This window comes from Physeter macrocephalus, chromosome 11 (genome assembly GCF_002837175.3).
Source record: "Physeter macrocephalus isolate SW-GA chromosome 11, ASM283717v5, whole genome shotgun sequence".
NCBI classification, from domain to species: Eukaryota; Metazoa; Chordata; class Mammalia; order Artiodactyla; family Physeteridae; genus Physeter; species Physeter macrocephalus.
The window spans coordinates 118,714,144-118,727,776 of NC_041224.1; the positions used below are offsets into that span (position 1 = coordinate 118,714,144).

Sequence of the window (13,633 nt, forward strand, 5' to 3'; positions counted from 1 at the left end):
AAGAAGCATGAGGGTGAGATAAATTGATGCTTTAACCAAGTGCATTGGGGGAAGTTTCTGGCGAGCCCTTATGAAGGTGAAAATTTTCCTGTAGTTTTAATGACTGTGGTAGGATCTCTGAGAAATAAGGTGGGGTATATCCTGAGAAGGGAATTAAAATTCATTTTTCAGGATGAGCTAAGATAACTTAGGTTTATGCTTTATATCTCTCCATTAATCACACAGTCCTGCTTAAGTCTGAAAAAATATAAAAGACAAAATACAAAAGACAAATCAATACTCATGGACACGAAATGATAAGAATATTTTTATTGTATTATTAAATACCATCTTTTTTTCCACTGTTACAAATTTGTAGATACTACATGAATGATGATACATAATTTATATTTTATAGTTTGCCAGTATGATGTATTTACACATGCAGTTAGTACCAATGTCATGCTACATTTCCTTAGGAGATGCCCGTTCAAAACAAAATGTGAGCAAAATGTGAGCAGCTTATCTACTGTAGGAAAATACTTCTGGAGGGTGGAATGTATACCAACCCGCACGTGCAAGTTCAGTATTAACAATATTAGATTAATTTAGACTCCTGGGTCATGTTCCCTTTTCTTTGACAATAATACACATAATTTAAGCCACACAGTTATGTCAGAAAAGTTTTCTCCTTCTTTTCTCGTTTCCTACCCGCCCCCACCCCATTCCTCCCTTTTTGGTACTTAAGAAAGAACATAGATATACCAGGATCCAGCAGCCAATAAGGGGCCACAATCTCAAAACAGAAATGGCATTTAACAGTGATACCATTTAAAAAGCAAAACATTAGAAAAATATTTGGAAGCTAAACATGAATCAAAGTTCAGCACAGTGATTTTTCTGGTTTTTAGGTATGTCATGGCATCACCTGCACAGCCAAGAAATGAGACGTTGCTTTGGGAAGAAAAAGTTAATGCTAAAATTATTTCAGCTGGAACTTGAGATACTAAAAGACCATTTATTTTAAGTGGTTTATTTTGATAACATAAATAATCCATACACATCCTGTGTATTAACAGATCTGCAACTATTGCTACAACTTTACAAATGCTTAAATTTAAAGATGTACATTTATTAAAAAAATTATATATTTACTGAGCCATAAAGTTGTAATGGGGCACGATAAATAAAATAATGAGACTATCTGTCCAATTATATTTTGGCTCAAAGTTAATTACGAAATTAAAAGTAAAACTACTTAGACATAATTATCTAGGGAAGGTAAAGGGTGTAGAATAAAACTCCCTCCCCCCGCCCCCCATACAGCACTTGGAGTGTGTGGGGGGGAAACCAACTGAATAAACAACCCAAATCTAAAATACTAAGTTACAAGTTACTTAAATCCAGTGTTTTCTAAAATAAATGTTCAGGAAGGAACATGCATGTTATGGCAAACACGAAGCCTAAAAGGGTTAATGCTATGTTCATGCTAAGGTGGCTACTGCTGATCACTGCTGGGCTGCTGTCTCCTTAGGATTTATTGGCTGAGCCAGAGGAACGACGCAGCTTCATGGACATGCGGCTTTTGCTAGTTCGAGGAGACATTGGTGAGGCCAGGTCAGCCCCGTCTACCTGCGTTGCTGTGGGAGTTTCACTGGGTAGAATCTCTGGGTAGAAGCCTGTGGGAAACAGCAAGAGCATTAGTGCAAATCATCCAGCCACTCATCCTGTAAGAAATAACTTTTCTGCTACAGATCTGCAGCATGGATCCCAACCCTTAGTGAGGTCTTTTGAGAGGAAAGAGCAAGCCCCAAACTTGCTTGTTACGACAGTGATCTGGTGGCTCATGTCATCATATTAGCAAGAAAGCACCAATCATTATTTCCAGAGCCAGAACCAACCAGAGAGCTCCCCAGAAAAAGCAATGGGAGGCAAAATCTTTGGGACAGAAAGGACAGGGATCCAAAGCACCATTAGCATGCATGTAAGGGCTTAAGAAGCAGGTGAGAAGGACCAATTCCTATCTCTAGGGTACAGGGTATAATCAAGAAAAGGGCCTTCATTGCTCAAACCTGAAAATAAAACAGCACCAAACGTTTTCAAAAAGGAACTTAGCAGTATGAGACCATTATACATGCTAGGTAGTTAAATATGCTTTTAAGAAGGAGCAAGATAAATTCCCTGGAGAAGGAGGGGGACAAGAACTCTCATCTGAAAGTCAGTCAAAAAAGACAAACTGATCTCTCAAAGTTGTCTCAACTTAGAACTGACAAGTAATGCTTTTGTTTTCTTAAACTTTTGCAGTTACACTATCTATTCATAGCAAGTAGACAACCAGTAGAATTAGTAAGATATAAAAATTTGAAAGACGCGAAACAAGTTGAAATTGGAAAATTCTTCATATCATTTATTTACAAAGTAGTTCTTCACCTTTGTACTTTATTTCTGAGTTATGATTCTCTAATTCACAGCAATACTACAGAACTTTGCACACTGTAGGCTCTCAAATATTTCATGAATAAGAAATTACATGAAAAATTAAAAATCCTTCAAAAAACAAAAAATCTGAAAATATAACAGAATAACAAAATTTTTAAAATTCTGTATATTTTGAGGCATTTTAATCCAGATTTCCTTGGTCTTATGTACATAAAAATTATCCTTACGAGTGTCACAAACAAAGACATGTCACACAGGTTGCAGGCTTAAATTTACACAGCTCCTAACTCTGTAGGGAAACTTTTGGCATATTTGTTAGCCAGTGTACCACCACACTGACACTTCGAGCTTGGGAATACTTATACAACTATTTCCATATAATGAAACATTTGTGCTTAAACTGAAGTTATGAATATTTATAAGGAAACATAAAACTGTTCAATAAGGGGTACAGATCCTACTGAGATGTCTTAGGAAATTAAGAATGTATCTCTGTAGAATACTTAAAGGTTTTTAAGGCCAAATATTATACTTAAGAACAAACATATATTGTCAAGGAAAAAACATTTTATCACTAATCCTAATCCAGGTAAATTGCCCTCCTTTTCAAAGTAACTTCTCCAACATTCTCTTTTCTAACTGAAATGACGTTGACCTTCAAAATACAAGAAGGACATATATTTCTGTCCACCTTTACTCTTCCTGAAGATCTGAGTTGGTTCATACTGGGCCCATACTGGAAAACCTAGAGGAGAATATGAATCCACGGACCTTTTTAGGGAAGCACTGCAGATGGATGGCAGAATGAAGGTGAAGAGCAGTAGCTCATGCTTTGCTGGTAATGCATACTCTATTCCCGGCCAGTCATGAGAGGCCTTCCCATGGCTGTTTACCTTGAGATGGCCAATGTTTTCTAGTGGAGGTTTTGGGAGGAAGAGAACTATCACTGCATTTCTTTCTTTGTTGTGAATGAAGAAATGGAGTAGCGAGCGAGCAGAAGTGAGAAAACAAAAGAGAAGATAGATAACAGATATGAGCGACAAAGTGCAGAATTTTACAGGTGTTAACAGAGGAGTAGAGAAGACAGTAATCAGGTTTTTATTATGAAATACAATCGGGCATGCAATGCATTAGGGTGATGAGGTTTCACAATGGATAAATGCATTGTAAATTCAAATGTTATACTTACCCACTAACAAAACAAGTTCAAACAGGAAAAAAAGAAAAGAAAAAAAAGTCTATGAGAGATTCTTTAAACATCTACCTTTTAAAGTGTTCATTGTACTGGTGGCATGTTATGCTAACCACTCAGTCATAAAATCTCTAGGGCTGTACTGTCCAACATGGTAGCCACAGCCACATCACAGTTAATTAAATTAAAATTAAATATTATAAATAAATGCAAAAAATGTATAAATAAATGCAAAAAAAAATTAAATAAAAATTAAAAATTTGGCTCCTTGGTGCAGTAGCCGCATTTAAGTTGTTTAGCAGTCACATGTGGTTAGCGGCAACCATACTGGACAGTGCAGATATAGAACATTTCCATCATCATAGAAAGTTTTATTACAGAACACTGCTTTAGAGTACACCAAATTCAAAGAATATTTTCCTCAAAAACAGCAATTCCTCTATGTCTCCCTTACTGCCTTCAAGGTGAAACCCCCTTTCAGTCAACCGAGTCAAATCAGGCTTTTTAGTGTGTGTGGTATACAGTACCGCCTCATGTTTTAGCAAATGATGTTTGTGATAAATACTCAGCATACCCAAACTCTATAAATAATTTATGGTGGACAGATCTCAATTTTAGATTTAAAGAATAATGTGATACTTACACTTCATTTCACATCCTATTCTGCCTAAGTATTGGTTTATATCACCTGAGTCATAAAGAATATTGATTTATTTCTATTGATAATATATCCTCTCAAGTATAAAGTTTAAAAAGTATGGGCTCCTATGTTTTACATACAGTATATTAATAACATTTTTACAGTACTCACACAGACTGTTGTCTGTATCTTGATGGAATAATAAATTGATTCATATATTGTACATTGATTACAATGAGCTATTATTACAGATAACATGATGAATATGACTTTGAGGATCTATAAAGACTGTAAAAGGGAACTAAATGCATTGTTATTTATTGTGGCTTTGATTATACTACTTGCTGACAGGTATGACCACTTTAAAACTGCTAAAGTTACCGGACCTACTAAATACAGCCTTTAAAAATATTGTGACTTTGAAAGCAATTCTAATTAACATTGAACTAAGAGGCAGCGTCATCTTAGAAAGAGCATGGGTTAGACAGACACATGACAAGTCTGTCATGTTACTAGATGCTGGATATTGGGCAAACTAACCTGAGACAGTTTTCTTATTTGTAAAACAGAGACAATACTAGATATTTTGCAAAGTTGTGGGGAATGAATGCCTACAGAAGCAAAGATCCTGGCACACAGCAGGTATACAATAAGTGTAGCTATATAATAAAACTACGATAAGAGCAAACATTAATAGACTTCAGATCAAAAAAGATGAGGATTAGAAAAGAAGGGATAGAAATATTTTTGAAGAAAATGACCACTTACAAAACATCAATTGTTAAAATGTGGAGAACACAACGTAACTGTTTAGTCTGGGGGAAAATAAAGAATATCCACTTTTATGTTAATATTCCTATAAAACATAACCTTACATTAAAGGACAGATTACCCAAATAATCTTTCTGCTTTAATATTGTTAAAGGAGTTGATAAGTGGTTAAGATTAGTGTGGATGCACCACTGAATGTCATAAAGTAACACATAATTTAAAATAAAACAGTACAGAAACACAGGCCAACATGAGGTTTCAAGATATTCAAGAACTACCATGATTGCAGACTTAGAACATATCAGTCTAAGCTTGTCATATTTTATCTCCTTACAAATGGGAAAACTGGGTTTAGGATAGATTAATTCACTTGAGTTCAGGCAGATAAGAAATAGCAGAGCTAGGATTTAAATCCAGATCAGTCTGATTCCAAAGCCCAGAGTTCTCCCACGGTAACCCTAAAGCTATACTAAAAATAAATACATAATAAAAAATGATTTTTCAATGGGTGGAAAAGTAGAGCCTTCAAAATAAAAATTTTTAACAATTTCTAATTTGCAAATATGACAGGTTACTGGGCAATTTCTCTCCTCTCTCAATATCAAGAAGGGACTGAAAATATTTAGACTAAATGAGTAACTATAATACTTCAAGTACTCTGAAGTCAGACTTTACCAGGTGACTGTTGGTAAGGTTTTTTGTTTTTGTCTCATAGAATTGCCATGAAGATTCAGTGAGAGGATGCATGTGTAGTACTTAGCACACTGCCTGGCACTCAGTAATCGCTCAATTATTATTTTCATTACACAAATTTTACATCTGAATGAATGCTCTATATGAAAACTGAACCTAGTAATTATTGTTATAAAAGGTTAATGGACTTTATTTAAGATTAATATTATTTGCTTCTTGGTCAACAACATACAAGCCAAATATCTAAGTTTAAAATACTGAAAAGAGAACACATTTGGCTGCTTATAATTTCAGGCTAACCTAGTGATAAATAAATATGATTATTTATTTTTAAAAACATTTGTTTTTAAAAACACAGTAAAAAAACTTATAGCTTATGTTATATGTTGAAGGAAACATTTTCTACTGGCATTTACAAATAATATTTAGGATATATATAAAATAACTATCTTCTGAAGAGCTACAATCTTTTCTTCCAGATCACTTCAAAGCCTGGGAAAAGAATAGTTTAATGGCTAAATTTTGATGATTCATTCCATTCAAAGATTCAAAGAGATGGGCCTGACAATCATAATGCTATCTCATCTACATGTGGCAATACAGATTTTGTGAATTAACAGCAAAACTGAGGTTAGAATTAAGGAAGATTAGACACTACTCTAGGTCTTCAAAATCACTCTGTTAGATTATCTCTTATTTTGATGACATAGAAATATGTGAATCTTATTACTAATTTTTAGAAGATTTACTTAGATAGGAACCTATACGTTTTCTAAAGGTAATTATACAAAGTGGTATGTATGTATACGTATATTTATGTATATATACAGTGGACCCTTGAATGTAGGGGCTAGGGGCACCAACCCTCTATATAATGTGCCTATAACTTATAGTCAGCCCTCCATACATGCAGTTCCTCCCTATAGGTGGTTCTGGTTCCTCTGTGTCTATGGTTCTGCATCCATGGATTCAACCAATCTCAAATTGTGTAGTACAGTACTGTAATATATACTGTTGAAAAAAAAATGCACGTTTAAGTAGACCTGTGCAGTTCAAACCCATGTTGTTCAAGGGTCAACTGTACATGTATATGCATATGTGTGTGTATATATATGTATATGTATACACATGTGCATATATAGAGGGAGTCAAGTACCAATCACCCCTTTAATTTTTAAAGTATTGATACTAAGATCTCTAACTTAATTTGTAGAGAAACAAATCCAAAGAGAGGTACGTACTAGCTCAACTAATAGAGTATTAGTGGTAGTTCTAGATCTGCTACATAATGGCACTGAAAAATACTTACGGCTGATGATAGTAAAAAGACATAATACTGAAAAAAAACTGGGTGTATTATCTATCTATCTATCTATCTATATTTTTTGCTATACATACATTTTCTCTGTTGCTGGCAGCACACACATTTGTGCTGGACCCGAAGGCTCACTGCGCTGTTTAGGGTGTCCCGACCCCTTACTGTTGGCCGCTCTTAAGTGTGGTGTTGATAGACCAGGCTCCCTCCTCAACAGCTGTCTTTTCCCTTTTTCCAAAATTGCTGTGTCTGGCTCTGCACATTCCCTTTCCTCCTCTTCCCTTTTTTTTTTAAAATTAATTTTCATTGGAGTATAGTTGCTTTACAATGTTGTGTGCGTTTCTACTGTACAGCAAAATGCATCAGCTATGCATGTACATATATCTCCCCTCTTTTTTGGATTTCCTTCCCATTTAGGTCACCACAGTGCATTAAGTAGAGTTCCCTGTGCCGTACAGTATGTTCTCGTTAGTTATCTATTTTATACATAGCATCAATAGTGTATACATGGCGATCCCAATCTCCCAATTCCTCCCACCCCACCCCTTTCCCCCTTGGTATCCACATATTTGTTCTATGTGTGTATTTTTAATAAGAAAGATAACTTAATATTTACTGTGCACTTGCAGTAAAACAGGATCCTGTTTCTTCTTGTTGGCATTCTAGATTTTTCTTTTATTTAAAAAAAAAGAATTGGAGGGGGAGGAAAAAAAAACTTGATTTGAAAAGACAACATGACATTAGGGAAAAATATCTATAGATTTTGAACTGCCAATATAATCTGGCCAAGAAGAGGAGTAATTTCAAAGTTTAGAGTCAGAGGAGAGGTGTTCATGAATGTTAAAAAAGAAGGTCACAGTAAAACTTTTGGTATTTTCCACACACGTGCCTGACAAAGATAAAGGGATTTTTTTTCCTGTAATTTTTTTTTTAAATAAAGGACATGAAAAATCTAATAATGTTTTAATGTAGTTATGGAAGATCAACAAAGTGTGACATCATGATATCTCCCTCAGTGACCTTAGGGATAAAAATAATTTCCCTTAAGTATCAGTCTACTGCCACAGACAGAGTCCATTTTGAGAAAATACAGTTATGAAATTTACGGATCAACTATGATATACCAAAAATGTTTTTCGTATCTATTTAAATAATACTAAAAATTATCTAGAAGAATCCCCATTGGATTTCAATGTCATCACAGTTGATACATTACTGTTAACCAGGAAGTAGGTTTTAAATAAGCTTGAGCCAAGTTAAGTTTTAAGCCAAACTTAAAACAGTATTTTTCCACTACCCCACTGAAGAGTATTATATTATAGGTTTGGTTAGAAAGAATAGATTATATCCTTCATATGATTATCATACTGGTATTCCTTTAAAATGTAATTTCAATTTATTGCATTAGTATTGATTAGTATTAATTTACATGGATGGGGTATGCGTGGGATATCTAAAGTTGATTCTCAATTGTGGTTGATTCTCGATTACAAGTTAAAAGGAAATGGGGGAAGAACAAAGGGTGTTTTGTTTGACACTGTCTTACCTTCAGATAAACAGAACTGATATTTAATGATCTAAATCTCAATGGGGCAAATCAATTTTATCATCATGTTAAAAAGTAATAATGAACCTAAAAATCTTCACATTGTTATGTAATTTTAGCAAACCATAAGTCAGGTCCACATGGCCTGTTTCATGTCTTCTCTCTCAACTTTTACTTACAACTTTAAAAGGACTTGTACATTTATGGGTTGGTTTGTGACAGGAAAATCAAAATCTGAGATGACTGGGAATAAAAAATCATTCTTCAGATATAATGTTTTTGCTACTGTAAAGGAGTAATGATTTCCTTTTTATATTATTGTAATAGCTGAATTGAAAACCACTGATAAAAATTTTTATCTTTCATAACTATTAAAGTCTGCAAAAAAACCCATAAAAATGTATTAAGTAATTTTGGAAAAGTTATTTACAGTGTTTTAAAACACCTTTTAAAAAATTCAAGTGCATGTTTCTAACAGTTCCTAAAGGCAAAGACAATTTAAAAAAATTAACCAAAGAGCCTTGACTTGGCTGCTGTGTAATTCTTTACCTAATGTCTCAGAAAGTGAGAATACTACTTACTTCCCACGTTATACATCTGGCCAAATGTGCAGGATAATATGCAAAATATAAGAACATTAAGAAGAGGAATATGAAGGACTCCAGCTAGTAAACAGCTACAACATGAAAACTGACAGTCTTTATACATTTAAGGGGAAAAGTTAGTCTGAACGTGGCCTTATTATCAATATTTTTCATTTGTGAAATTTATGGCTCAACTCTATGTATGGTACACAAAAGTGTTATTCATGTCGATTTTAATAATGTCTGATATTTTATCAGATATTCTCTATTATTAAAAATGAAATGTCCAGGTATACTTAACTAGTTTTTATTTTGTTGTTCATTAATTTATTTTTAGTCTCTTTCTTTTACCATCTTTCTTATGCCGAGCTGAGTAATTTTAGATAGTGTCAACCCAGTCTAATATAATTTTCTCTTTGCTAGGTCTTTTATATAATTAATTGAAAGGGCTCCAAGTTTTTTTGTAAAATTATTTTTATAATGGCCAATTAAACAGTGACAGGAATGGAAGCTTTAGTTTCATCGACTTTAACTGAGAATTACAGTAATTTTTTTTTGCAAGCAAATTAGGCCAGTAAAGGAGTACTGTGCCTCTTAAACTACTTAATATAAAGAAAACTTATATAATATGAAGAGAATGTGAAGGCTTATTAAGATGAACTTCAAGTATATTCTCTTTTCCTGCTTCCCTTGAACATCATTAAAACAGTCATCTTTGTATTTCAGGTGCCTAGTATGGTGTGAGGCACACAACAGAAAAACTATTTGATGAGTTAAGATACCCAATAACAATGCAACACATTACAAGATACAAAGACACACCATTTCAGTTCAGTAGTACTACATTTTCATGCTGAGAAACAAAAAGGTCAATACAACAAGGTGTAACTAACTTCAACCAAGGGTTCTATTATTAGTTATTTTTATCCCAGAACCAGTGTTAGTGTTTCATGCAGACCTAAGTTAGTAAGTATAATTCTGGAAGAAATTTAGTGACAATTTCTGAAATGTTTAGTATGAACCAGGGCAGTGTTAAGTTTGCTTATTAACTGAGTTACAAGCTTAGTGCTTGCTAATTTTTAAAAAAGGAAATGGGGGAAGAACAAAGGGTGTTTTGTTTGACACTTTGTCTTACCTTCAGATAAACAGAACTGATATTTAATGATCTAAAGAGGGAAAATAAAATAAATGAAACAATCATAAGGAGTGCAAAGAATTACAGAATAGGAAGGCCATGAGTCATTTATTTTCTTACTGATTTCTTCAAAATTAGTTAATTGTAAAAATGCAGTACCCTCTTATAATCTTTAAATATTACAAAATAATCTACTCTGCTAAGTACTTCTAAATCTAGACCAATTATTTTAACTTTATTTGTAAAATTAGAGATGATAAGGCAATATTCTTGGCCATAAAATTTGATCCTCGGAAGTTGAGAGTGCCTGCTCAACTTGTATTTCTTTTGCAGATACTTCAGTAGTGATTCTGTGAAACACAATAGTTACTGCCCATTAGCTCAGATAAAATGTAGTGTATGTGCTTTTATGAAGACTGTTGACTTTTAAAGGAACTGTATTTAGGTAAAAGAAAGTATAAATCAAATTTACAGGCCAAATATGAAAATAATGGTGAAGAATATTTATATTTCAATGACTGGAAGTTTATTCAAGCAAGTTTTCCATTATTTTAAGAGTTTTTTAGAACAAAAGGGTATTGCATTTCAAGTTCCAATAATGAACAGTAACTAATACTTGCTTTTAATCTTACCGGCATCAGATGGTAAATGATGGTAGGGAGCTGGAGAAAAAACCTGTGCTGCAAAATCTTCAAATGTCGTTGGTTCTAAATGGTGCTGGACAATCGTTTGCAGATATCGCGCTCTCTCCTCATAGCTGATTTCCTTCAGTTAAGGATGAACTTAAATGCAGCATACACTGGGAAAGAACAGATCGTATCAAAAAGGACTACTATCACTGCTAAGCCATTACTTCTTAATAAATATTAATTATTCTTGCATATCATTAAAAGTGCGGCTTTTTAAAGAGAAAAAAAATGTAGCTTTTAACATAAGTTTACTCTTCAGGATACCACTATACCTGGCAGCTTAACAGGAAGACATTTATTAGAAAATAATTAATAGTAAACTGTTGGAAGAAAGAAAGGTAACAGTTTACTTGGGAAAGGATTCAACTGCTATCAGGTCAGCCTAGGGCTCATCTTGTTAGTCAGCTTCGATCTGCAGATGTACTCTGAAAAGCCACGCGATAAATATTATAATGCTTAAAATACTATGTCTGAAATTCTGTTTTTCATTTGTAATAATTTATTGTGAAAAATTCCTGCATATCATCTTTTTCTAAAATCCCTGCATTTTCCCAACAATTGTTCTCACTTTGAATGGAAGACTACTGTTGTAATCCTCGAACTTAACTCCATGCAGTTAAGATAAATACACAGCTGAATCTGTATGTCAGGAAAAAATACCTAGTCAATTATAACACTGAAACAAGCAGGAATATTTGCAGAGTCCACAGGACTCCTACATACTGTCTAACAAAGCATCTACAGGGCACTGACACTGACAGAAAAATACTGTACTTCCCTTTCACCACATTTTCTTCCCTGATATTATTGACAAGCAACCAGTACCTTGAAGTGTTGTTGCTTTTGAACAACCCACTCCAGGCTTCCTGTTTCAGCAGGCCTGATTGTGCTGTTAGCACAGAGAGTGCGAGAAAGAGAGAGAATATTTCTGTTGTTCATGAAAGCAACTATGGAAATGGCTGTCAAAATGTAGAGCAGCAGGCAGCAACATACAATTATCAGGAAAAACTCACATGCTGACTTCATGTCGTATAGTTCCTGAACTGAGAAATCAGTTAACCTTTCTTCTACAACTTTTAAAAGTTTTCCAGCTGTACTCAGTGTGCTATGTTGACAGGCTTTACCTAAGACATTTAACTAAGTGTAAAGGATAATAAAAATTTGCTTATTGGTTCTTCTTTATTCACTGAATTTTCTCCAAAACCCATTTTAATATTTTACCCTCAAAATTCATTATTCTCTCTTTTTAAAATTGCAATTCAATTGTTGTAGTCCTTTAGTTCCAGAGATTGTAGACCGAATCTACAATTGAGACCAAGAAAAAATTTTGAGAGGAAGATAATTTAAAATGTTAATTCAGTGGGAGATACCATAGCCAGTTACATTTACAAAAGATTATTGATTGAGGAAAAAAAAAAAAGAAGAGTTAAAGGTAAGTCTATATTCATTATGTACTTGACTTAGACTGTGATGTCTTTTGCCACCTAAATGACTTGAGTAATCTCTTCTTATACTACAATTTATTTTATGTATCAAATATTGAAATAATCTTAATTCCAATTCCTGGCAATCCATTATTTTCAATTCTGGGGTTGAACTTCAAAAGAATTTTACTCCTGAAATGGGTAGCAACAGGACAAGATGCTATATTGAAAGGATTTTATGGAAGGATCATATAGATGTTTTTGAGTGTTAACACAGAAAAGTAATATAGCACACTTTTAAAAGAGGGTATATGCTTATAAATGAAAGGGGATGAAACTGATGGTTCAATCTAAATAATACCACATATCTCACAACTTGTTGGAAAGTACTTTCTTCATTGGGGGAGATTCACAGCTGCCGAATTTTCTGCAGTTAATAGAGTCCTTTGATTCACAGCAGTGCCCCTTGTACAAAAAATACTGGCCTTTGTGTATTACCAGAAACTAATTTTCTATTTGGCTGAAAAGGGAAAAATGGGGTTATTGCTTCTCCCTCCTACAGAGCTTTTCATTATGCCTGATGCACTCAACTTCTAAGCTCTTCTGAGAAAAAAAATAACTGAAGAGGCAAGAGGTAGAAAAATGAGCTTGTTAGCACATTAGAAGTGAAGTATCTTGGTGGGCCCTAGAAATTCCCAGTGGTGTGTTAACTTATCACTCTATGCATGCTGGCACTGATAGTCTCCCAATTGATCACTCTCTTTTCGCACCAAAGGTGCTGCCAGGAAGCAAAGGCTGAAGGCCCACAGGAGAACAGTCTGCTATCAAAACAAGCTGTTTTTAAAAGTCTGCTTGAATGGGTAAAATGCTTCATGAAAAGTAGGGTGGAGACACCTACCTGCTTTTAAAATGCTCTACTTTCAGAGGGCCTATAAATGAAATATTTTACTTTACCTTATATTTAGAGTTTACACAAAAATTAGGCAGAGAGAAAGCAAATTTAATATTTCTAAAGCAAGGAGATTAGAGCGAGAAATGAATATCTAGAGAAGATACATTTATTTTTTATTTAAAAAAATTTTTTTAACATCTTTATTGGAGTATAATTGCTTTACATTGTTGTGTTAGTTTCTGCTGTATAACAAAGTGAATCAGCTATACATATACATATATCCCCATATCCCCTCCCTCTTGTGTCTCCCTCCCACCCTCCCTCTCCCACCCCT

General features: G+C 34.0%; 1 protein-coding gene across 5 annotated transcripts in view; it reads right to left on the reverse strand.

Moving 5' to 3' along the window:
* Nucleotides 1-294: 294 nt before the first annotated feature.
* The window catches only part of RALGAPA1 (Ral GTPase activating protein catalytic subunit alpha 1), a 222,367-nt gene continuing 209,028 nt past the window's right edge, over nt 295-13,633 (reverse strand). For 3 of the 5 annotated variants that reach the window (XM_007113236.4, XM_055088385.1, XM_055088388.1), the window contains 2 exons: nt 10,927-11,051; nt 295-1,658 (listed from right to left, as the gene is read on the reverse strand). In XM_007113236.4, the coding sequence (XP_007113298.1) occupies nt 1,510-1,658; nt 10,927-11,051 (274 nt within the window). In that variant the 3' untranslated portion in view covers nt 295-1,509. Of the gene's footprint in view, nt 1,659-10,294; nt 10,326-10,926; nt 11,094-13,633 lie in introns of those variants that run through there. The other 2 variants (XM_055088387.1, XM_028495728.2) reach the window with 2 other exon arrangements.